Source organism: Elgaria multicarinata, chromosome 3 (genome assembly GCF_023053635.1).
Source record: "Elgaria multicarinata webbii isolate HBS135686 ecotype San Diego chromosome 3, rElgMul1.1.pri, whole genome shotgun sequence".
Classification (NCBI taxonomy): Eukaryota; Metazoa; Chordata; class Lepidosauria; order Squamata; family Anguidae; genus Elgaria; species Elgaria multicarinata.
This window is the reverse complement of record NC_086173.1, coordinates 94,745,430-94,770,859: the sequence shown is the minus strand read 5'-3', so window position 1 is coordinate 94,770,859 and position 25,430 is coordinate 94,745,430. Positions and strand designations below refer to the sequence as shown.

The 25,430-nt window shown below is 39.8% G+C and overlaps 1 protein-coding gene across 5 annotated transcripts in view; it reads left to right on the top strand.

Annotated features, from left to right (window-relative positions):
* EBF1 (EBF transcription factor 1) overlaps window positions 1-25,430 on the top strand; it is a 410,357-nt gene that overhangs the window by 342,798 nt on the left and 42,129 nt on the right. For all 5 annotated transcript variants that reach the window (XM_063120931.1, XM_063120930.1, XM_063120929.1 and 2 more), the window contains exon 11: window positions 18,519-18,607. In XM_063120931.1, coding sequence (XP_062977001.1) covers window positions 18,519-18,607 — 89 coding nt within the window. The remainder of the gene's footprint in view (window positions 1-18,518; window positions 18,608-25,430) is intronic.

Genomic DNA, 25,430 nt, shown 5'->3' with positions numbered 1-25,430 from the left:
TCCAAACCTGTTGGGAGCATACCGTATGAATGTTCTTCATTCCTACTGTGTCTAAGAGCAGTAGAGCAGTAATAATACCAAGCTTCGTCAGATGGAACCTGTCCATGACTAAGGGGCAACTCCAACCCCCCTGTTGACAAATCATACTCATTTAATCTCAAACAAATGTCATACAGTATGACCAGTTTTTTTCATAAATGAGTGTTTGAAACAGGCATGGATTGAGTATTCATGATAGTCCTGAGCTGATCATCCTTGAGAAACTTCAAACGGATGTTCAAATCTCTCAGTACTAAAGTCTAACAAACCTCAACATCAAATCTGATATCACTGTAGTAACCTCAGATATCAGGATGAGCAGTAAACAGGCAAAATGTTCTATCCCAGCTTTCCCCAACCTGGTGCCCTCCACATGTTTCAGATTATAACTCCCATCAACCCCAGCCAGCAAGGTCAATGGTCAGTCATGCTGGGAGTTGTAGGCTAAAACATTTGTAGGACATCAGGTTGGGGAAGGATACTCTATTCCAGAAGCCCAACATAAACTGATTTATATTGTTTTATATTGATTTTGCTGGTCTGCAACTGTAAAATAAAAGATTAAATTAGATTTCATTGGATGGATGGATGGATGGATGGATGGATGGATGGATGGATAGAATTATGGTCCCTGTGGAATGTTGACTGACTGCCCTCGCTCACTCTACCCTATTCACCTAACCTATCGTGGTGCTGGGCTGTAAAAATCTATGCAAATTTAGGATAAGGTAGGATCTTCCCTCACCCAGCCAGCTTTTGTTGACAGGCTGTCATATTCATCTATAGCTCCTGCACAGTTGGTGGCACCTGATATTGCATCCAGGAATGTAAGTATCAGTGAAATATGCAGGAGTAGGGGCAACTCTATGGATGTGATAATTCTCAAGGTGACAGTGAACCATACTTGTAAAGTTGACTGTCATTAGAATTCCTTTGGAAGATCCTTTTCTCAAGGATGTGTTAAGTATTTATGATGGAGTTATATAATGGAAGAGAAATACATAATTTATGTGCAAGCAGAGAAACAAAGTCTAAACATGCAACAGTGGTAACTATTATATTGGGGCTGTTGAAATATCTTCCATCTGTATTTGAGGAAAATAATGGACCTCACTTTATTTCTCATCACACAATTACTAAACAGTTGATGATTTACATCTGAATCAACCTACTGTTTTGGACAGCATTGTGTCTGAGAAGATGGCCTGGTTCAGACAACATGCTAAACCATGCTGCTTAACCACAAAATGGTTAATGGATTCCATTAACCATTTTGTGGTTAAGCAGCATGGTTTAGCGTGCTGTCTGAACCAGGCTGATGAGTAGTGGTATGAAGTATTTGAAATATGATGGCACATTCTTCAAGGGATGAACACGTACATGTGAATCATCTCTCTGTATCAATGTGTGAAATGCATGACAAATGGTGAATGGATGGAGGGCTGTACACCTTATAGAACTGAACCTCTTTAAGGTGGACTTCTGGAGAGTCCCTAGATGGGACTTCCATAGCTGCATGCAGTGACAAAGTTCTCATTGACTTCAACCCAGGTGAAGTTCTTGCTATTGGTTTTAAATTCTACTGTCTGTGGAGCTGAACAGCTTAATTAACGAACCTGTAGATTATATTTTAAGTTCAAATGTGCTTGTTACCCCCAAGCCTCTGTGTCACAGTGAAGGCAGTAATACCTCAATAAAGCATCATCCCCAAGGAAGCTTTTTTTGTACAAATATGTCTCTTCTTGAAGTGCTGCACTCTGAAAATCCACTTACCAAAAGCCCTAGAGCATAAGTCATTCTTGATATTTAGACAGAATAACTTCCTCTCCTTTAGCTTCTTCAGATGTGTAACCGATAAGAACTATCTATCAGTAAGTGTTTTTACACACATTTGATAGTGTAAAAGGCAACACTGCAAACTTCAGCACTCAAGAATATTAGATGGGTTTTAAACAATCCCCCAAGGACTTTGCCTCCATAAAACAAAAAAGTATTTGGCTATCTTTTTTAAAGAAAAATAATTCAGTTTCTGTATACTTTAAGCAACATAAGTACAACTTTTTAGAAAGGAAACAGGATTTGCCATCCCAAATGAGACCACCAGTCCAACTCATCCAATGTTCCGCTTCTGACAAACATGCAATTTCTGATATTTTATTAGAACCCCACCCCCACCCCAGTAAATAAAACAAGTGCTTCTCTTCAATAACGGATCACTGCTGAAAATGGAAAGCAAGGCTACCTTTCTTCATGCAGCAAATTTTCAGGGCTTGAAGCAGAAAAACAGAAAATGCACTTCTGTTGTGTTGTACAAGAACAAACGTGGTCTGCAATGCATATGTAATTGCATTGAAATAAGTTTGCTTCATTATGTATTTCAAGGATTCAATGTTGCATTGTATTTCTTTTGGGACAGCAATGTTGTTCATTTAATTGATTAATTAATCAAATAGATTAATCAAACTAATTAGCATCAATTTAAAATGTGGTCAATTAACACACACCCCTCCCCAGCCAAATGGGTGAATTTCTAAGTGCTTGTCACCTCCAATATGTAGGGATTGTGGGTCCTCTTCTGATGGAATGAGAAGATGTGGGCAGGCCAAAGCAATCCAGCTGCCTTGCCATCAGTGCTACAGAGGAGATATCGTAGTCAGAGAGGAGCCATGGGTGTGTTTCTTTACAATGGGGTCATAACTCCTAATGGAAGGGAAACTGCTATCTCATGAGCAGGGGGAGGGAACACAGAGAGCATGTGCTATCTGTGAAGTTGCATACAAGGCAGTGCAAGATAGACCAATGAAAATTTCTCTGATGTTTGGCCACTAAGGAGGTGGCTACACCCAAGACTTAGTGGAAGAATGGAAGAAGAGAGTGAATGAACCTCCTTTCTCATATTTGAAGTTTCTCCAAGAGGATGAGAGTGAAGTATTATATGACGTTTTCTGACCCACTTGAGCCCTACATTGTTAAATAAAGAAGGGGGGAGTCTGCTAATCTAGCTGGTGGTCACTGTTGATTGACAGGATTCTGTACCAGAGGTTGTGAAGCTTGCATAGCAGAAAATGGTTGCTGCTTCACACTTCGAATGCCCCTTTCTCAGAAGCTTATTACAACTTTTTTCTGTGTATGCTCTCTCTCTCTCTCTCTCTCTCTCTCTCTCTCTCTCTCTCTCTCTCTCTCTCTCTCTCTCTCTCTCACACACACACACACACACACACACACACACACACACCCCTGTATATAAATCACAGTACATTTAAAAACATTTAGAACCATATGGTGTCACTCATTTGCAGTGGAAATGCCATTCTGAGTTTGGTGAGTGGCTCACAATCCAGTCCTTCCCTCTGCCCTAGAGAAACTCTGATAAATTCAATCAAGGTGTAATATTGCACCACTGACTCTGAATCGTGAATCTCTAAATTACTTCTCAAACACTTAGTTCTTTTGCTATCCCACTCACATTGTGCCTCCTTTTAAGCTCCATCAATTGTATGTGTGTGGGGGGGGACTTCATTGGATGTCCTAGGTTGTACCCTTGTGGGAGTGGACTTGCTGCCCTATTACACTTCCCTTGGAAGATTCTGGCATGCAACAATTAGATGATTTGTCCCTTCCATCCCATCTTCAGAATCTTCCAAGAGAAGTGTAACAAGGGAGCAAATCTATCCTCACAATGAAGCCAGATCTGGCATTACTGAGGTCACAAAGGTGGCATAATATGAGTGTGGAAAAGGCAAAGATGTTGACTGCTCAAGTCTATAATCACTGTGGGGTAATTTAGGTCCCAGTACTATGCATGTTTAAACATGCCGGGTGAGGAATTGCTGGGAATTGTAGGACTTTTTGCTTTCTAAACATACATAAGATTGCACCCTAAGTGGCTTTAGGATGTTGCTCCTTGCTGTTGTCCTCTATGGCAAATGGTTACTACGGTGCTCCTGTTGAAAAATTACTGTCTATACTGAATTAGTGGAACAATTGACATAGGATTTTCTAATAGACAGTTCCAGAAGGGACAATAGTTCAGTGGTAGAGCACATACTTCGCATGAAGAAAATCCCAAGTTCTGTCCACTAACAGAAGGATCAGGTAAGCAAACTTTTGCTTGATAATTTGCTGATAGACAGAAAAGACAATGCTGGGCTAGAGGAACAGATAATCTGACAGTATAAAGTAGCTTTCTATGAGACACCCAATCAGTGAGACTTCTCTTATTCAGGGAAATCTCACAGTGAAAAGCTTAACGGTTACACACTTCAAAATTACTTAAAGCTGATAAGATGGTCAGAAAGCTTTAGGTTCCAAGATAACGTACAGTCAAAATGGTACTCGCTACTCACTACAACAGCAACCTGGTTTCCCAGTTGCCATCTCAATGGTTCCCAAAAAATGGGTTCCAAACCCGTTTTTAAATAAAAATGAAAAAAAGACTAAGGGAGGGGAAAGATTCCTCATACGATCCTTCAGGCAATCACAATGGGGAATTCTTGAAAGGCTTAACAAACCATCCCAAGGGAGCTAGTCCAAATGGAGCCACACGTTGCTAAGTCAGAGAATATGGCCAAAGCCTAAACATGATCACAGGTGGGTAAAAATCGTAGGCACAAGAACTCCTGTGCTTGTACTTTAGTACCAGGAACTCCCTGCCACCTGAGTCTGCAGAGGAAAAGTCCAGCAATAAAAATCAGTCCCAGTCTAACCTCACACTGAGGGGTTAATAACACACAGAATCACAGGGAAGGTAAAACCTTAGGCACAAGGAATCCCGTGCTTGTACTTCAGCCCAGGGAACTCCCTGCCACCTGAGTCAGCAGAGGAAAAGTGCAACAGTCAACCCCAGCCTGCCGCTGTGCTGAGCTGACCACAAACACACAATCCACAGCAAATGTGAGTTCAAGTCTATGATAAGTGTCACAGTACTTTTCATGGCACAGTCCTTAAATAGGAGAGGGTCCCTGTGCAGAGTGCTTTCAAAAACTCAAACAGCGATGGATTCAAACAGGGAGGGATTTCAGGCTATGAGTCGAAAGATGATCCTAGCAAAGCTTCCTTGCCTTTGCTCCAGCTTATAAATAGAGGCAAGGGCCTGTTCAAAACCACTTGCAGACAGGGGTTCTTGCCAATAAATCATGCCTGTGTCGAAAAAGGGCGGCACTGCTCAGCCACCAAGATGATGCCACAATCTGAGTGACTCCTTAAACAAGAAGTCACTAAACACTCTATCAGTTTCCAGAGAAGTCTTACAGCCCCAAGGCCAAGGGAGGGGGGGAATGAAACTACTCCCTTCTGTACTTACCCTGAGAACCCTGACAGAGATAAGCCCGCTCAGACCCCGACACTCCAAACCAGTTCTAATTAAATCTACTTACAACTTATGCTTTGCTGAACCCTATACCTGACACCATGGTTTTCAGTTTGATCCTAAATAAGTTTATTCAGAAATAATCTATGTGATTTACTTCCAAGTAAACATGTTTAGGATTTCTGACATGGAGAATTCATTAGTTAGTCTTTTTTTAACCTTATAATTTCACAAAAAAACTTTTAATTTCACAAAAAAAATCAATTTTTTTACCTTGTAATTTCACATTTTACTGGGAATTCATATATTGGGAAATGCCTTATTGTGTATTCCTCAATGAGCTAGTGGGTATCCTTTTTCCTACTTTATGACCAGTTATAAAAGTTTAAAGGAGCACTACATCTTTAAACAGTCTTGTGGAAAGCTTTTTTTTTAGCTGCCACATCTAACTCGTGCTCTCCCCTACTGTGAGCCATAAGGTGCTTGTAGGCTTGTTCTAGGCAAGTAATAAGTATTGTTGTTAAGCAATTGTGGTGTTGAAATTCAGCTCCACTATGTCTGCCAGTATTTATCTAAAATACTTTCCCCGGTGCGTGTTGGAGTTCCAGTAAACCGTGTCTTATTGTGCGACCTTTTCATTTTCCAGTGAAAAGGGATCAGCTCGTCAGATAAAAGCTACAAGCTAGAGTACAGGAAAAATGCGTGCTCAGAAAATCCGAGCATGATTGAAAACAAGATGTGTTAAATCAATGTAGTTTATCGCCTGCCTATTCCTGGCAATTGCTGTTCTAAGCTCATTCTGAGCACACACTAGATGATAAAAGTAGAGTGTCACAGTGCTCACCAGGGTGTGAGGGCAGGGAAACATGTTTATCAGACAGGTTGCTATGATTTCCCTCTCCTGATAACAGTTATTGTCAAAACTCTTTGGGACATAAGCTGAACAATTATAGGTGTAAGGAATATTGCTGGTGTTGAATTTAGAGTCTACCAAAAGCTCCAGAATAGTACAACTTCCCTTTACAGGCTAGCAACATAAGACAGCCTATTTTAGTTATAATGATTTAAATATTTTTTATTATCAATTATCAGTTCAAAGTTATTATTCTCCTTGCTTTCCTTCAGTGTGCTAACAGCCTGCTAACTACAAATTAATGTCTGAAAATAAACAACTTGCAGAGGCCAGGAGACCCCTTTGGGCATTTATATCCAATATACTTGTGTACAATACAAAATCTTATCCCAGAGAACTTAGGGTTGTGGTTGACAGTTCAATGAAAATGTTGAAAAAGACAAATTTCCTGTTAGGTATAATTAGTAAAGGGATTTATTTGTTTATTTATTGCATTTCTATGCCACCCAATAGCCGGAGTTATTGAAAATAAAACTGTCAGTATCATCCTGTCCTTACATAAATCTATGGTGTGACCATACTTGGTATGTGGTGCACAGTTCTGGTCACTGCACGTAAAAATAGGATATTGTAGAGTGCAGAAAAGAGCAACTAAAATAATCAAGAGGCTGGAACAATTCCCCTACAAGGAACAATTACAACATCTGGGACGGTTTAACTTAAAGAAAAGGCAAGTAAGGGAAACATGATGGAAGTGTACAAAATTATGCATGGTGTGGAGAAAATGGATTGAGGACATTTTTCTCCCTCTCCCGTAATATTACAACAAGGGTCATCCCATGAAGCTGATTGGTGGGAGACGCAGGACAGATAAAAGGAAGTACTTTTTCACACAGCGGGTAATTAAACTATAGAATTAACTTCCACAAGATGTAGTGATGGCCACCAATTTGGATGGTTTTAAAAGGGGATTGGACAAAATTCATGTAGGATAATGCTATTGATGGCTACTAGTCTGGATGGCTATATATTGCTTCCAGTATCAGAAGCAGTATGCCTATATATTCTAGTTGCTGGGGAACATGAGTAGGAGGGTACTATTGCAGTCATGTTGTACTTGTGGGTCTACAGGCAGCTGGTTGGCTCTGGAAGAACAGAACACTCTACTGGATGGACCTTTGGTTTGATCCAGCAAAGCTTTTATCCAAGATTTTGGATTTGAAGCAATAATTGTGCTCCATTTGTTATGTGATTGTTTGGCTTTAGAGTGTTTCTTCCCAATAGTTCTATACTGAGCATATACATTCTAACTATGTTTTAAAACTTTGAACAAGATCCAAATATGTGCATGTGCAATAGCCAGGGATGTGTGCACATAACCCAATCAAATAATCACCTGTCACTGATCAGCAATTTTGTGTGGAGCGTCGGGGTACTAAAATCAGCCAGCTTACTGTTCCAATTAAAGAGCTGATTGGTACTACCATGATTATTTATTTATTGTTTAGTATGGCTATATGCATAGTACATCCCCAGTAGCTGTATTAGGGAAGAAACTGACTACAATAATCTGTAAACTGAACAGACCCTGGTGGGTTGCAATAAACATAATCAAGCTTATGTATAATCAAAACAGCTTTATATTTTGATACATAAGAAGTTGTATCTTCTAGTAGTTCAATATGGTTTATCAATCATTCTTAGCCATGTACAATGAAGAGCACAATTCTATGCATGTTTACACAGAAAAATGTCCTGCAACTCCCAGCATCCTCTAACCAGCATGGTTAGCTGGTGCATGCTAGGAGTTGCAGGAGTTTTTTCTATCTTTACTTGCAGCCAAAACCTCATTTTCAATGTGAATCAGACTTTGATTTCTTGGAACTTGTAGGCAACAACCAGGAATAGACTGCTTCAGAATTGTCGTATTTCCCCCTTCCTCTTCAAAAAAGGGATAATTATTTGGATGTCCTAATTGTACATTTCAGCTTGCTTTGATGGAGTTACATCATTCTGTTTATATTGTGATAGTAGCAGATCACGCCATTCATAGTTTATGAGAGTTTATAAGTGTAACATTCTCTGGGTTGAATCTAGATTTAAAATGGATCAACTGTGTTGGTAGAAGTGGACTTCCACACCCCTTCTTTCTTGCAGCGGCCCCCTGAAAATGCTACATAAAAAGTCAGGAAGCTTTGATATCCCTCAGAATGGGGTGGAGGGACCTTCCTTGAGTGGAAGGTTTCTTTCTCTCACAGAAGGCAGATCCTGGATCCTTCCCTCTGTAGGAATAATAGATGTGTGGCTAATTATACCAAGGAAAATACTTTTTTTGAAATACCACAACATATTATGTTCAAGTATCAAAACTGTGTTCATACTTTAAAAAAAAAAATCTGAAGAACACTTTTCCTCCAGGTTAATTTACAGTCATTTCCGACTTTCTTCATATTGCAGAGTACACTTTAAACAAATGAATTCTGAGGCCGATTTTGGATGTAGTTAATTACAGATACCATAATTTAATCTTAAAGTCTGTTTAAAAGGTATCACATTCTCTGTGAATAGCCAAAATATTATTTAATCAAACTGCCCCCCTACTTGATAAAATTCAGTGGCGTTTTATTGCATCTTCCATTGACAGGAAGAAGGAATACACTAGTCTGACAAAGCTTCACCCACAAAGGATTCCTTTACCAGATGCGTGAACAGGAGAGGGTTGAGAGCTGCTGTGTATTCTCATCCAGTGTGCTGTGCTTCTCACCATCTGCCTTTCCTACTCCCCACCTGCTATGGCTGGAGGTCTCCGCCTCCACCCCGCAGGGAGTGGTAAGGGAAAAGACAGGAGGACTACAGCAGTCCCATGGCAGAGATAAGTGGATTTGCTTGTTATACTAAACTCTCCCTGAATCATGCAGGCTCAGCATGGATGGACGTCCTTTGTTCCTACTCCCTGTTATTGCACATTATCATCTGGTTTATGTAGGTTAATCTCCAGGGAAGTATAATGGGAAGTTGTGTGTGTGGATGTGTAATCCTGCAGAAGACTGGGCTCTGTGGTCTTCAGACATCTACTAGCCCTAAATACAGAAGAAGAGAGTGTCGCTAATGTGCTTTAGTAATGGCTGCCTATGTGACAGTCTCGATAAACGTTGCAATTTTAAAAGTTCAGTTTTCACTGACACTTTGCATTCCTTGAGTGCTCAAAATTGCCACTGACATTTCATTTTGAAACTGAGATTCTGGATGGTGTTGAATATATATACAAATGTAGCACAGCATGTGAACAATAATGTTTGACGACAACAGGTCTGCCTCAACCACTGGCCCCGCTGCACCTTTAATTCGAATAAAGAGCAGTTGCCAGAAGAAGCCAGAGACACAGGTGCTAGTTTTGTAGTTTGATTTGGTTGTGAAATGTTATTTATAATCTGATGAATGTACTGGCTGTTTATTTAGACTCTTAAGTTGCTATAAAATCGAAATTTTACATTTCTTATTAGCTACATATCTTTCTATTTCTAGTAAAGAATGACATCATGCCGCAATCCCATTAAGAAAAGGAAATTAAATTCACAGGAATATGTTTTAGTGAAAGGGACACAGAAAGCCATAAAAGCAGGGAAAGTCTGAGTTAGCCTTGCCATAGCCTCTAAAACACCAAGCCTTGTGTCTCGGACATGGGACTGGCTCCGCCCACTTCCATTTTCCATTGCCAGTGGGAATAAACACTTGTGGGAGGGGGGAGTTTAATGAAAAGGAAGCTTTATAAAGAGTAAATCATATTAACAACAACCACAACAAAAATAGCCCCAATGCTTGTATGGTTTCATTTAATGACATTTAATTAAGAAAGAAAACTTTCTTTGCATGTGAGATTTGCAAAATATACTCTTTCACTTGATGATGTGTGTGTGAAGTGGATTTTTATGCTCCCCTATGGACTAATTAAAGTCCTATTGCATACAAAGGTGCTTGGTTGGGAACTTGCTGTTTCAGTCTTGTGGCTCAGTTTGCAGTGTTTGCTACTGTGTACAGAAAGGTAAATGGTCAGATAAGGACATAGAATTTGGGATTAATTTTTTGTAGGGGGGCATATATCCTAATCGTCATAGTTTGCATTATCTCCAAAGCATTGTTTGAAACAATAAGCAAGGTTTTGAAAACATTTTTTCCAGGGTAAAATAAAGGTTTGAAATTGTTGAGTTAAAGACTTGTACATAGGGTGGCAACTTACGTATCACTAAAATTTCATTATAGTGAGGAAGACTGCCCAGGGAGGGAACCTGTGTCTCTGTGTACTCTTGATTGGAAACGTCAAGGCCCTTCCTCTTCCTTCTTCTGGTTCTTTGACTTTAAACCAGACTTGGTCTGGGCAGCCCAGAAGATAGAGGCCTGCCACCAGACATCTCTTCAAATAGAGGACTGTCCTCTACAAAGTAGGACACCTGCCCACCCTAGTTTGGTAAGCCAGTTTTCCCATAAAGATAGCAATATATAGCACTGCTCACCATGGATGGTAGTAAGCAGCGCTGTTGGTTAGACATATCTGTGCTGTTAGCCACAGCACGGAAATGGTTTTTGTTTTTGTGCTGGTAGGCCTCTATATGAGACACAAAACATTACTTAATAACTAGATGGGTGTGAAGAAGCACCTAGGAAAAAGGTATGTGATGAAGAGATATTATGTAGAAATCGCCTCCTTTCTTTCAGGGTGGGCTGTGCACCTGACAGACAGGTTGTCTTTGGCTGTTGGTCTTGCATATGAGCAGGGAGGGATTAGTGCAGAATATATACAATTGTTGTGGAGTTTGCTGATATTTGACTGCTAAAATATCTGCATGTATATGCCCTAATTCAAGCATTGTATATTTAGTAATGAAGATCTAAATTTACCATTCTGAAAAGCCTAAAGCAGTGGTGCCAAACCCCTGTCCTCCTGGGGTCATAGTTTGGCCCTACTGAGTTCCCCCAGATGGGCCCACCCCTTCCCCTGGCCCCACCCCTTTTTGTCCATACACAGATAGGTGGTGTCCCTGTTACTTGTGCAATTTCCCCTTCATTCTAACAAGTTGAAATGACTCTCCCACGGCTTAGTTACTGGCAGCAAGAGCTGTAAACTAAAATAGGCTAGTATTTTGGTCCTGCCCCTTTTTGTCTTTGGCTCCACCCACCAATGGAATGTGGCCCTTGAGAATGTCTCTGAAATGGAATCTGGCCCTCGTGTTGAAAGGGGTTCAATGCCCCTGACCTACAGCTTAGTTTCTCTGTGTTAGCAGAGCAGAGCAACTCTCAACGGTGGTGGAAAACCACTCACACAAAAACAAGTCCTTCAAGACTAACAAATATATTATAGCATAGCTTTTCATGAACTGCAGCCCCTAGACCTATTGTATAGGGACTTTGGTATCTTAAAGCTAGATAGAATTAACCATCCCTTCCTGTAACCCAAGACCAACAGGCCGTTTTCGGAGGTGGAACAGTGGGCGATTGCTGCTGGTCTCATGCATGGAAGGGCCGTAGTATCAGCATTAACAGTGTGCTCTGGGAAGGAGGACAAATCATGAATATTCAGTACATCTAGGGGTGAGCATATTACCCCAACATTAAAATCACTCCACTAGCTGCCAATTAGTTTCTGGGCGAAGTACAAAGTGTTGGTCATTACCTTTAAAGCCCTACATGGTTTGGGTCCAGGTTACCTGCCGGATCGCCTTCTCCCATATAATCCGCTCCACATACTCAGGTCCTCTGGGAAGAATTTACTTCAGTCAGTGAAAACTAGGCTGACAATTGTTACCCAGAGGACCTTTTCTTCTGCCGCTCCCAGACTGTGGAATAGACTGCCGGAGGAGATTCATCAACTTCACTCTCTCTCTCTGAATTTAAGACAGCTTTAAAGACTAGCCTTTTCCAGCAAGCCTACCCAGATGAATTTTAAACCAAGAATTTTTAAGATGTGTTGATTGTTATTTTGATGTTGTATTGGTTTTATATGCTCTTTTAATTAATTGTGTGTATTTGATTTATATTGTATTGTTGTACTAATGTTGTTCCCCGCCTCGATCCAAAGGGAGAGGCGGGTAAGAAATAATAATAATAATAATAATAATAATAATAATAATAATAATAATAATAATAATAATAATGCCCTCAGGACTCTCTTAAAAATGTCCCAAAGGCCAAGGATGGGATGGTACAGTCATTTACACAACCCACAATTTGGCATTACACTTTACAGTCTCACAGGTGAATTATTGTTACTCTTTTCTTTGTTCATTGCTCTTTATTCTTGCCATACTTTGCGGGACATTCTTTCTAAAGGTAGATCTTACAAATCTGAAGTTTATAGCAAAAATAGAATCAATATATGAACCCAACAGCTGTCATTCCCCCCCCCCAAACCCCAATACATAATCAAAACCATAATTATTTATGCTATGGTATGATAAATTCCAGATTTGCAAAATATTATCCCTTGGGAAAAGTTAACCTTGAAACATATCATGGGGGTAGGGGTTGAGAAGTAAAAAAGAAATCCTTGCTGGCACTGCATTGCTAATCATATTGCCCAAATTGTGCCTTGGTATGTTCAACTGCATACCTTTAAGGGCAGCTTTTGTGTGTTTTCAAACTAACTGACGGGGGGGGGGGGGCGGGGCGGGGCACTGTCAAGTAAAGTAATGGAAAAAATGTCCAAGAAGCCACACAAAAAGTTAGAGGGAGAGAAATAAATAAATGAAACCACCAGTGCATGGGAAACAAATAATCTAATTTTGTCTTTTGTCTTGGGTTCTGAGGTATCTCCAAAATGCTTCCATGTAGTGTGCTTATTTTTTCTCAGATAATAACGTTAAAATGTGTCTAATTCAATTATCCTCCCCCCTGCATCTGAATGAGTTTCCCAAGACTAGCCCAAGCTATGAGTTTCATATGATATTTGAACAGGTTCTTTTAATTGCTGATATTAAGTGTCGATCATTCTGCTGTAAGTTGGCAGTATGGCTGGAGATACAAATTCCTCTCTCCTGTATATCAGACCGTCATTCAATTAACAATCAAAGCTTTATTGATACAGCAGGAACTCATTATGTGAAATACTGTGGTGGTGAGGGGAGAAGAAAGACAATCCTTTTAATTCAGATTTCAAAATTAAAAATAATAATAATAGAAAATCCAAGATTGTGTTTTTCTCTGCATAATTATGAGAACGATCAACTCATTTAGTTTACAAGAAACATTTTTCTAAATGATATTAAAATAAAATAAGTGAAAATATAAGTTGCAGTTTTGCAAACATGAAAATAATTCATTCCCCAGTTCTGATCTTTCCTGATGTCTGAATTTTTCTTGTATTAAATGTGTTAGATTTTTATGTGTTACAACTTGAAACATGCAGCATAAAGAGCTTCCAAGGCATACTGTTCAAGTCTAATCTGAAAGAAAGTTCTTCCTCAAGGGTTTAAGTAGTAATTCATAAAATGGAAAGAATAATAAATATTGTGCCTTAACTCATACACTAGCATAGATAGACAGATTTTGTACACCTGGGTGTAATTTTAGTTAATTCACACAAGAGACAGGTTGAAAGTTTACTGTTTAGATAGGAGAAAATGGCTTAAATCTCATATTTGCAAAAATGATTACATTACCGTAAATGAAAACGCTATTCTATTAGGTACTTCAATAAGCATTGCATTTAGAAAAGTATTTTAATAAAAAAAAAGTTGTCTGAAGTTCCACACAACTTAAAATACATAAGTGAGGGGAAAGTACTTACTTTGATTTAGATGTCTTTTGGAGGTGTAATTATTGGCTTTTTACTCACCTATGTAAAACAATGTACTTTGGTAAATGGATTTCTGGCCACTTTAATCCATTTTTTTCTTTCTCTCTCTCTTTTTTAAACATAAAAAGTAAGCACATTCAATCAAAGAATTTTAAGGTTTATTTCCTCTTTAGCAATGATTGATAGCCTTTTAGATTTACAAGCTGACAAGTTAAAGGGTGCTATTGGTATAATTATGTACTATATTCACAGTCTTTCAATTTAAATGTCCTTTTAAAACCATGAGATTATCATACCTGTATTTTGAAAAGTAGGCCAGTCAGTTTGGGTTGGTACACAAATTGCTTCCATTAGCCTTGGGACCTATTTGAATTTAATACAGTTTTTTAAAGTCGGTAGTACTTTCAATGTACTTTTGAAATTTAGGGTAATGGGAATGCATTTTAACTACAGTATGTGCTAACTTTGTTTTAATATATGGATGGATGTCAAGAACACAAATACTTACTGTTACTCAGTCTAAAAGTTTTTAAAATTCTTATTGATATTTTTTCCATCTATGGAAAAAAAAACATTTTATAGTAGGACATTGGGGAATGAGGGAACACATTTTCTGTACGGTGGAGGAGGTTGCATTCAACCCATCTCTCATCAAAAACAATGACAAAAACTTCCAAGAGTCTATAAATGAATCCATTTATTCACCTATATAAAGTAATGAGCAGGGCTGGCGCTACCATTAGGCCAACTAGGCAGCCGCCTAGGGCGCAGACCTCAGAGGGGTGCAGTACTGCCCTTTAAGGGTCACAGTTTTATTCAAATTAGCTGTTTTAAGAAAAAACGTAATACAAGGAAAATATAATAGTTCAGAAACTCTTCTTGAACAGCTGAATCGAAGTTGGCAATTTTTGGGTGGGGGGGTGCAAGTAGCTTGCCTTGCCTAGGGCGCAAAATAGTCTGGCACGGGCCCTGGTAACGAGTTAATCCTGTCTTTCACCAGAGCCATTGTGATAGTGATCCCATTTTTTCATGTGTGACTTGGACAATAGCAGGGTTGGTGTACAGATCGGTATATTTGACTGCTTGCTTATCGCATGTTTAATTTAGATTGCAAATTTGTAGTTTAAATTTAAAACACAGCAACACCCTGATGTTTTATGACAAAGCTGGTTCTGAATTAATATTGAGGATTATCATGCCCAAAAACATAGCTGAGCAGTCACATAAGATGTACCAAACTTGATGAAATAAAAAATGCAACACGATTAAGGATCCGATCTTCCTCCATTCCCTCCCTAATATGACCCTTATTATAAGATGGGATAAGATTTAAAAAAAAAACTGATTCTTTTGGATCTCCATCATATATTAAAGTGGTCTTTGGTTTTACATCAATTAGGGCCAATCCACATCCATGCAGCGAATCTACACAGCTGACTTAATGCAAAGTGGGAGCTGTTTGGGGTCATTTGCAACACACAACGTTGTCACCAATCTGCAGCAATCCTGCAGATTTACTCGAAAATAGGTCCCATGTGGTTCAGCTGTTGTGTGCCTCTTTCTTCCGGATGAGGCACACAATCTGTGTCCCTCATCCCTCAATCTGGCATGATGGGCATGCCCAGAGGTCTGTCTTTCACCTGCCTGTGACTTTGGTCAAGAGGTGGGGTGGAGCTCCCTGTTTCCCCCCATTGTTATCCTTTTCCACTGTTTTGCAGTGGCTTGCGCAGATACATTTATTCTCCCTTTGTTCTCCACCCCTCCGAAGTAAACAGTTGGGACATGGGACTGTCATTTCTGTGAAGAAATACTGGCAAGCACACCTGTTGGTGGCATGTAGGTAGACTTCCACAAAAAAGGCACCGTTCCTTTTGTCTGAGTGCCTGATACCTCTTAAAAGCAGGGGAACGGCAGAGCCAGGATCAAACCTTGCATACCTGGTTGATGATGTTTATTTTGACTGGCAGGACTCTGCCCACCCTACCCCAAAGTAAGGCGGATTAGAGTGCAGTGCCACCTGTAAAAGTGCTTGTAGACACAATCTAGTCTGCTTTTTTCAGCTAGTATGCTGTTGACGGATTAAAACTGATTTCAGGAAAAAGCCGGCAAAAGCTGAAAGCAATTCTCAGTACATGCTGTGAAGATGGCCCCCTGGAGTTACAGGCTTCAGGCTGATGTAATATACTTTGTAGAACTTTTAGGGTGTAATCCTGTGCATATTTAGACAAAAAACATCCTGCAACTCTCAGCATCCTCCAGCCATTCATAGGATTGCAGCCTAAATGTACAAAATAGTGGCATTGACAGTCACTGACAGGATTCAGACAACCCGACAACCAACTGTGGTTTAGTCAGTGGTTGGTTATTTAATCCAGCCTGGGTTATCACATTGTGTGGTGGGTTATTGTGTTGTGTGGAGGGCACCATAGGTTATTTCCTCAGCCACCGTTGGCTATTTCGTCAGCCACAGAGTCACAACGCAAGAGTGGTCAAATGGGCTGTGGCCGCTGGAGTCCAGTCAGCAGGAAAGATTTTCAACTCAATGCTTATCCCAATCCACACCATGGTTGATTGTTATTATGATGTGTGGGAGTATCCCCTAGGTAAACAACTGTTGAGTTGATTATTACCGCACCATTGACTATTGTGTTGTCCGAATGCAGCCATTATTTTGTTCATTCTATCATCAACTTTGTAATTTAAGATTTTTCCTATTTTAATGATAAGAAAGTGAAGCTGAAAGACAGTGGCATGTTCATTGAGTCTATGTTTGAGGCAGGCTCAGTTCAGACAACATGTTAGTCAACACAATGCGAAAACTCCACTCAGCGGTTGAGTTTTTTGGGGATACTCTCCATACAACATGTTCTAACTCCACCATTGTGTGACTGTGGGCTACCATGGAGTTGAGTAAAATCCATCGCAGTGTTTGAGTGACAGTTCATTCACGCTCTCTCCTCCCCTGGTTCTCCCAGTAGTATCCCATCAGCCATTGCTGCAAAAAACCCCAATCCCAGTAGCTCTCCTAGAGCAGCACTCGCTTCTTTCACCGCTCTTGCCAAGGAACTCTGTAGCCAGTTGGAAAGGCCAACTCAACACAATGGAAACCTTCACAGAGCCTGCCACACAACATGCAACACAATGGTTGTGCAGGAACTCTCCTCTGCATAGTGTGGATATTCTGCATGTTTTCCAAAAAAAACACCTCCACCTTTGTGTGGAGTTTTCCCGCCAGACAACACATTTCTCAATGGTGGTGTAAAAACTCTGTGGAGATCTAAAACCACTGTTGAGAAAAATGTTTTCTGAACTGAGCCGCAGTGTGTGATATCCAGATTTGCACCATCTATACTTGGACACAGCTTGTCAATTTAGGGTGCAATCCTATGGATGTTTACACAGAAAAAAACTCCTACAACTACCAACGTTTCCTGAAAAGCCAGTTCTAGGTCTTTTTTTTTTCTGTCTAAACACGCATAGGACTGCACCCTTAGTTTCTAACATCATATAAAATGTGAAGGACATTGGGCTGATTGGAGAACAGATATCAAGATCAAACAGTTGTATTTTATATGTAGCTCTGAACTGAGATTACAGTGCTATAACCTAAAGGAAGACTTCCATCTGAAAAACCTTTCTCTCCCCATTGTACAGATATAAGGGCTGTTTTAGTTGACTTTAGAATGTTTTTATGATGGTGGTTGTTTAATGAGTTTTATAGATTTGTTTTATTTATACAATTATAAGCCCTTTTTTGAGGGGGTAGCAGGATCTACGCTTTTAAAATAAACAAAAAATGTTTCAGGACTGGCTACAGCCTTATTACACCACTGATCACTATTAGTACATTAAACTATTTGGCAGAAAGTGATTGCCATTCGGCAACGATGTTCAACCAGTGGAAACCTGCACAATAGCAATTAGCAACTGGCTTCATGCAGTTGTTGTTGTTTTTAGCCTCCTTCTGGTCCTTCATGTGGTTTTATTTCTTGTGAGTTTTGCAGCAGCCTTTGGTGACTTCAGTCAGGGCAGAATCTTTTTCTTCGTTTCCCTTCTTAAAAGCACATCATGTACTTCACAAGGAAAATATACATGTTTATAAGTGGGATCAAATGCATAATAGAATGTGGAAGTGTGAGAGGTTCTTTGTTTTCTTTCTTCTTCTTCTCCACCATCAAAAAAAGATTCCTTCTAACAACATGACAATGGAACACTTGAAAGGGAGGTGCAAAGCATTTACCAAATGAATTTCATCAAGCCTTCCAGGATTATTATTGTTTCTTACTTAAAAGCTATTTATAAAGACCAAAACTTGCTGCCATCTTGTCACAGATACTCAACCAAAGCCTCACATCTAACCTCAAAACAGTGTTTGAACCACAGCTTCACAGTCATTGCTGATTTAAGTGGAAAAGAGCAAGGGGAGAGTTTGCTGTGATAGTTTCCAGATATTCCAAAGCATTGCCATTTTATACACTCTCCATCTTGCCTTACCGCTTATTGTATAATTATTATGTTTGTTGTTTCAGCTCTGAATGAACCCACCATTGACTATGGTTTCCAAAGGTTACAGAAAGTCATCCCAAGGCACCCTGGTGACCCCGAGCGCTTGCCAAAGGTCAGCAAAAAATGGTGTGCGTGTGTGTATTTTTAAATGACTAAGTCTGTAACAGCATTGTTTCATTTCAAAAAGAAACTTCAGTACTGTCCAGTTAACAGCCACAGAGCATTAATGCATGGAGAGGAGAAGTGGGGTCATGCCTTCCCCAGTGCCCATGCATTGACCAGTTGGTCTGCCGTGAGTCTGCACATGTACAAGCTGAATATGTCCATGTGATCTGCATGCTGCACTTTTAGCAGGGCAAATATTACACTAGCAGAGCCTAGATTCTTCCAATATTACATCCCCTCCATGCATTGATTCTACTTTGCTACGTTATCTGTGTTTCAATCTGTTATGTATTCATTTAAGAACACGAATCAGTACAAGCATAACCCATTTCAAACCACCCAGACAATGGAACGCATTGCCCCATGAATTTCATTTGGTCCCTTCCTTTGGCGTTTTCCACCAATTGATTAAAAACCTTCCCAGTCCGGGCAAGTTTTTGTCTTGCTCGGCACATGAGGTTTTACATGGCGAACCCTGTTTAGGGCTTTTAGCTGCTGAACCTGCTTCTATTAGTTTTGGTTTTATATTGCTCTATTATGGGATAGTGATATAAATTTTAATAAATTGTAAGCTGTTCTGAGTATTGTGAATGCATCAGGAGGGCAGGATATAAACCTTTGAATGCTTAGATATATAATCTGGGGATAATGAATGTGGGATTGCACTACTGTTCCTTCTTTTGACCTGTACATGTTCATTAGCATTTCTATACAGAGTCTAGAAATGTACAAGCTAAAATCTGTACCCTGCAAAAATACAGGGTTACCGATCATGCAGAGAGAACCTGTGGTTGCGTTCGGATGAAAACATAAATGATGGTGTACTGTTACAGGAATGGGCTGCACTGAGTCTTGGGCTTGTGTGCTCCCACTTCCGTTTTCTTCCTGTGTCTCCACAAGGAGAAAATTTGAAGTTTTTCACTTCCATTTTTTTATTAACTACAATTTAGTATTACATTTGAATCCCAAAATGTGATTAATCTTAACTACGTTTTGTTAAAATAAGCTACCTTCCTAACCCAAGGTTTAAAAGTGGCTTTTTTTCAGTAAACCATAGTTAAGATTAACACAGGTTGTCCAGATTCAGACATAACCACATGTTTATGTAGCTTCTAATGCCTTTTCACCCATGACATTTTACCTGCATGTCTATGCAAGGGTATTTGGGTTGCTGGGGGAGAAAAAGCATGATGTTATAATGAATGACAATTGTACATGTCAGTTTTTCCATATGTACAGATATTGAGAAGCTGCTGTTATCTGGCATTTAGGCCATGTTTATATGTGACCATTTTAGTTAGGCTAAGTGAGGTGGCAAAAATGTTGGAGGCCAAATAAACCCTTAAGATCTCAGGCAGAAAGGTATAAAGATATCTTCAAGTCCAATATGGATGCTCAGAAAGTTTTCCAAGGTTGCTATCCTTTGATTTTAGGACTGCTGACGAACAGATCAGTAATGTTAAAAATAAACATACCATCCAGCCCTAGGGCTGCTTCTTATGTTATGCAGAACCAGTGAGTTCAGAAGTTTCTGAATACCATGTCTACTATAACATCTGGAGCTTCTACCTCAGCTGAGATTTCACAATCTCAAAATACATAGATGCCATGGATGACATCTTTACTTGCACTTTGGATATTCTAATAGGAATAGGAACTTCGAAGTATGCTTCTGAAAACTCTACTTCTATCTAATGTCTGAATCAGCCATCATTTTCAAGGTATCTATAAATAGTATCCAATTAGGCCCTTCCCCCTGGTTTTGGTCTGCGCATGGACTGCCCTATCAGTCCCAGTCCGCAAGCTACCCCTACTGCTTGCGCAATGTAATGTAGTGCTTCTGGGGGCAAGCCCTCAAATGAGCAGAAATGCTTGTTTCTGGAAGGGGCAGGGCTCTAGCAACCTCGCCCCTTCTAGGAACGAGCATTTCCGCTTGTTTCAAGGCTTGCCCTCAGAAACACTATATCCCATCACAGGGGTTCTTGTGGACCAGGACCAGCAGGGCTGGCCATGCATGGAAGGGCCTGATTGGATACGGCCCCTAGTTTCCCTAATTTTTCCCTTTTCCTCTCTCTATCCTAAACTTAACAATACACTACTTTAGGTGTATGTAGCTGGTACCACCTGTTTGATTCAGGAAAGATTTTGAAATGTTTTTATAATACATGCTTTTGCTTAGAACAGCGGCGTGGAACCTGAGGCCCTCCAGATGTTATTGCACTCCAACAGAGCTCGTGCCTGTATGACAAATGGTAAAGGCTGATGGGAGTTGTAATACAATGACATCTGGAGGACCACAGGTTCAACAATCCTGGCCTAGAATAACATATATGTAGTTGTAGGATCCCATGGGGGAAACACTAGGTTTTGTGTAATCAGAGGCCAAAGTGACTATGGCATTTGATTACACAAAACATCCTTCATATCTGGGATATGGATTATGAGAATTCCAGTATGACTGCAAAACTGGTTCAGCAAAAATGTGCTAAGAAATATTAAAATATCATTAGATGTGGAAATGAGAAAGTCCTGTCATGGTACCATAACATTGAAGGCATTGGTATATTGGTATAACTATTTATTTATTTATTACATTTTTATACTGCCCATCAGCCGAAGCTCTCTGGGCAGTACACAATTAAAAACCATAAAATATAACAAGTAAAAATTTAAAACATTAAAAGGTTAAAAAGGCAATATAAAACCAACTACATTAAAAACCAGGGAAAACCTGTGTAAAAAGGTATGTCTGTTATATATCACAATTAGGATGCTTCAGTATAATATTTTATGATGGTTAAATAAAATGGGGGAAAATGTTTTTTACAACATTTTTTAATGTAGCCTGAACCAGGTTATTATTAACAATGAAAATAACCTGGGCCAGATTTACACCAAGCAGGATATAGCATTATGAAAGCAGTATGAGAGCAGTATATAGAGGCAGGAGCCACACCAAGCAGGATATAGCGATAAATGAAAGCGGTATATGGTATGTGTCAATGGGCCCCAACAGTTGTCAGTGCACTATAAAGCAGTAGTGTGGCTCCTGCCTTTTATATACTGCTTTCATACCGCTTTCATAGTGCTATATCCTGCTTAGTGTGGATTAGGCCCTGGTTATTGATCTATTTTATAATGAATCCACAAACAAGTGAACATGCACTTCTGTTGTATTTCCACAACGAACACACATTGAGAATTTGAAGTTGGATCTGAAGTTCAAGACTCATTAATAGAATACAGCACAGGTGGGCACCTGTCAACTTCTGCATTTTTGACACTAATGGCTGAATTTCTATCGTTTGTTGGCTCCAGAATAATAATAACAGATGTTGTGAGTATGCATTCTAGGAGAAAGCCTAGCTTGCTAAATTAGATAGTTCTTTGGTATGGTTTTGGCTACTTCATGGTAGCAAAATAGAGAGTAGCTAATTTCTAAAAGTCTTTATCTTTTAGATTGCACCTTTTAAATAATGGACTGTCATTAGGATTCTTTCTAGAACATGCAATTTGTTTGGCCATATGTCATAAATTCTTAATATTTGGTGGCCTGAGGAAAGAAGAATTGTGGGGAAAACCTTACCCCAAAGTGAAATATTAAGCGGGGGAAGGATATACAGAAATTCTGTTACAACATTGATGTTAACAGACCATTATTAAATTCTATAAGGATTGGTCTTATTTATTTTTCAGAGAACCCGAGTGGCTTAAATGGTCCTTCTGCTCTCCATTTTATCCTCACAACAACCCTGTGAGGTAGGTTAGGCTGAGAGTCTGTAACTGGCCTAAAGTCACCCAGTGAGCTTCCATGGCTGAGTGGGGACTAGAACCTGTGTCTCTCAAGTCCCAGTCCAGAACTCTAACCACTATACCACACTGGCTTTACCAGTGGTGTTATGACCAATCAAAAGGAAACATAATTCACACAATTTAAAAAGTAAGCAGCAGGCTTTTTAAAAGCCTGTTGCTCAATTGCTAATAGAGTGACTGACATTTTGTCTAGTTTGGCTCTTAAATGTACTTGTTTATTTTTCTCCTCCCCATATGACCTTGGAATCATCTTCCTCAGTCAAAGAGGTCATCAGGTTATACTTCTTGGTATAGCGTTCACAGTGAGTTAAATTGTAAATATATACTCAAACAATTTGATCATTCACAAATTGGTAAAACAGTGGGATTAAATCCCTAAATGTCAATTAAATTTCATAAAGTGAGTTTAGATTTTATGGAGTGGCTGCAGTTGTCACCACACTGAGCCCAAGTAGTCAAAGGTGGCCAGTTTGTTAGTGCACGAAGTCCAGAATCAGAGATAACGGTGAAACGGTGGCATTCTGACAGCTGAAGGTTAGAGCCATTTTCACATTGCTGGCAAAGAGCTCTTTTCTTTTTGAAGGTCAGCAGAAATATGTATACATTCCAGTGCGTTTTCTAAGTGGGTCAGTGTTTACTCAGCAAATGATTAGAGCAGATGGTGTAATTTAGAATCTATGGCAAAACTTGAATATATGAAGGAGAGCAAGAACGACATGGATCCCTTTACTATATTGTCTGTGCCTTTACAAATTTTCCCTAAAGGCAAAAGACCTTGGGCCTATTGATGTGTTTTGTCAGTCTTGTAAAAGCAACCGAAAAATTATTCTGGGACTTGGTGTTCCATGACATCGGATGTAATACTGGCTTAGTGCTTATCACAAAGCATTGGCTTTGCCACAGCAGAACCTTTATGCCAGCACCAGCCATCTACAAGAAGACCAAAACTTTCCATGGAATACAGCTGAATCTTATGGGAGGGGCCATAAATGAGCGCTAGAGCAAATGCTTTGCATTTGGAAGGCTCCAGATTTGATCCCCAGCATCTCCAGGCAGGGCTAAAAAAATTCCTGTATGAAACCTTGGAGAACCACTGCTAGTCAGTGTTGACAGTAGTGCGCTAGATGGACCAATGGACTGAGTCAGTGTAAGGCAGCTTCCTTTGTTCTTTATGGCCAGTCCTGTGAGCACCAGTGTATGAAAGTGCTTTTCAGTGGCTGATATAATGTTTGAATCAGTCTGTAGGTTTAGGCCACACATGAAATAATTGAGTTGTATGTAGAAAACTGCCCTATATTGAGTCTGACCATTGGTTCATCTAGTTCAGTAGATGGTTGATTTGATTTAAATCAATTCAATGTTATTGATAGCTATCTGCACATGAGTCAGCAGTGTGAGATGGCTGTTAGAAGGGCTAATGAAGTTCTGGGTAGCATTAGAAGAAGCATTGCATCCAAGCTGGAAAAAGTGCAGAGAAGGGCAACTAAAATGATCAAGGGACTGGAGCATATTCCCTATGAGGGAAGATTACAACAGTTGGGATTATTTAGCTTGGAAATAAGGAGGCTAAGGAGAGACATGACAGAGACAATTTTCTCCATCTTCCAAAATACTAGAACCCAGGGTCATCCCATGAAGCTGATTGGTGGGAGATCCAGGACAGATAAAAGGAAGTACTTCACACAACGCATAGTTAAACTATGGAATTCACAACCAGTTTGGATGGGTTTAAAAGGGGTGGTGGTGGATAAATTCCTGTAGAAGAAGGCTATCAGTGGCTACTGGTCATGATGGCTATGTGCTACTTCCAGTATCAGAGGCAGTAAGCCTATATACACCAATTGCTGGGAAACATGGGTGGGAGGGTGCTGTAGCACCGTGTCCTGCTTGTGGGTCCCTGGTTGACAGCTGGTTGGCCTTAGTGTGAACAGAGTGTTGGACTAGATGGACTCTTGGTCTGATCCAGCATGGCTCTTCTTATGTTCTTAAAGACACATGAAGTCCTTATTCCTCTTTACTCAGTACTAGTGAGATGACACCTGGAGTATTGTGTATGATTCTGGGCACCACATTTCCAGAAGGACATTAACAGGTTAGAACAGGTTCAGAGGAGCGTAACAAAGATGATAAAGGGACTTGAGGATATACCCTACGGGAACAAGCTGAAGGAACTTGAGATGTTCAGTCTGGATAAAAGGAAACTGAGGGGAGACACGTTAGCAGTGCTCAGGTACATAAAAGGGTGGCACAGGGAGGATGGTCAAGAACTATTTTCCATTACCACAGAAATAAGGACCAAAATAATGTTTGTAAGTTACATCTACCTAGATTCTGATTAAATATAAGGGAAATCTTCCTGACAGTAAGGTCTGTACAACAGTGGAACAGTCTACCTACAGAGGTTTTGGCTCTTCCATTTCTGGAGGTTTTTAAGAGTCTGGATAGGCACTTCTCATGGATGGTTTAATTGGTTTTCCTGCATATTGCAGAGAGTTGGACTAGATTATCTTAATTAGTATTCATGATGATATCTTTGACCTATGCTCCTTTTTACTAACTGTTTTAAGAAAAATTCAAAATCTGATTATTATTATTATTTTAAATCCAATTTATTTATTTAAAATGATTTTGATCAACTCTGGTTCAGTAGTGTCTGCACTGACAGGCAGTTCTCAGGATTTCAGACAAGGGTCTTGCCAGCTCTACCAGGAGATGCTAGGGATTGAATCTGGGACCTCTTACATGCAAAGCATGTGTTCTAGCACTGTGCTATGGTCCTTCCCCTTGACTGAACTGTCTACTCATTTCACTACACTGATTTTTAATTTCTTATATTTACACATACACACAATGAAATGATGAAGCAAATGGAAAGATACTAATCCTACTCTTCCAGGAGCAATGGATCTTTTGAATACACACACACTAGAGTTTTGAAGAAAGCAACAAAGGCTGCA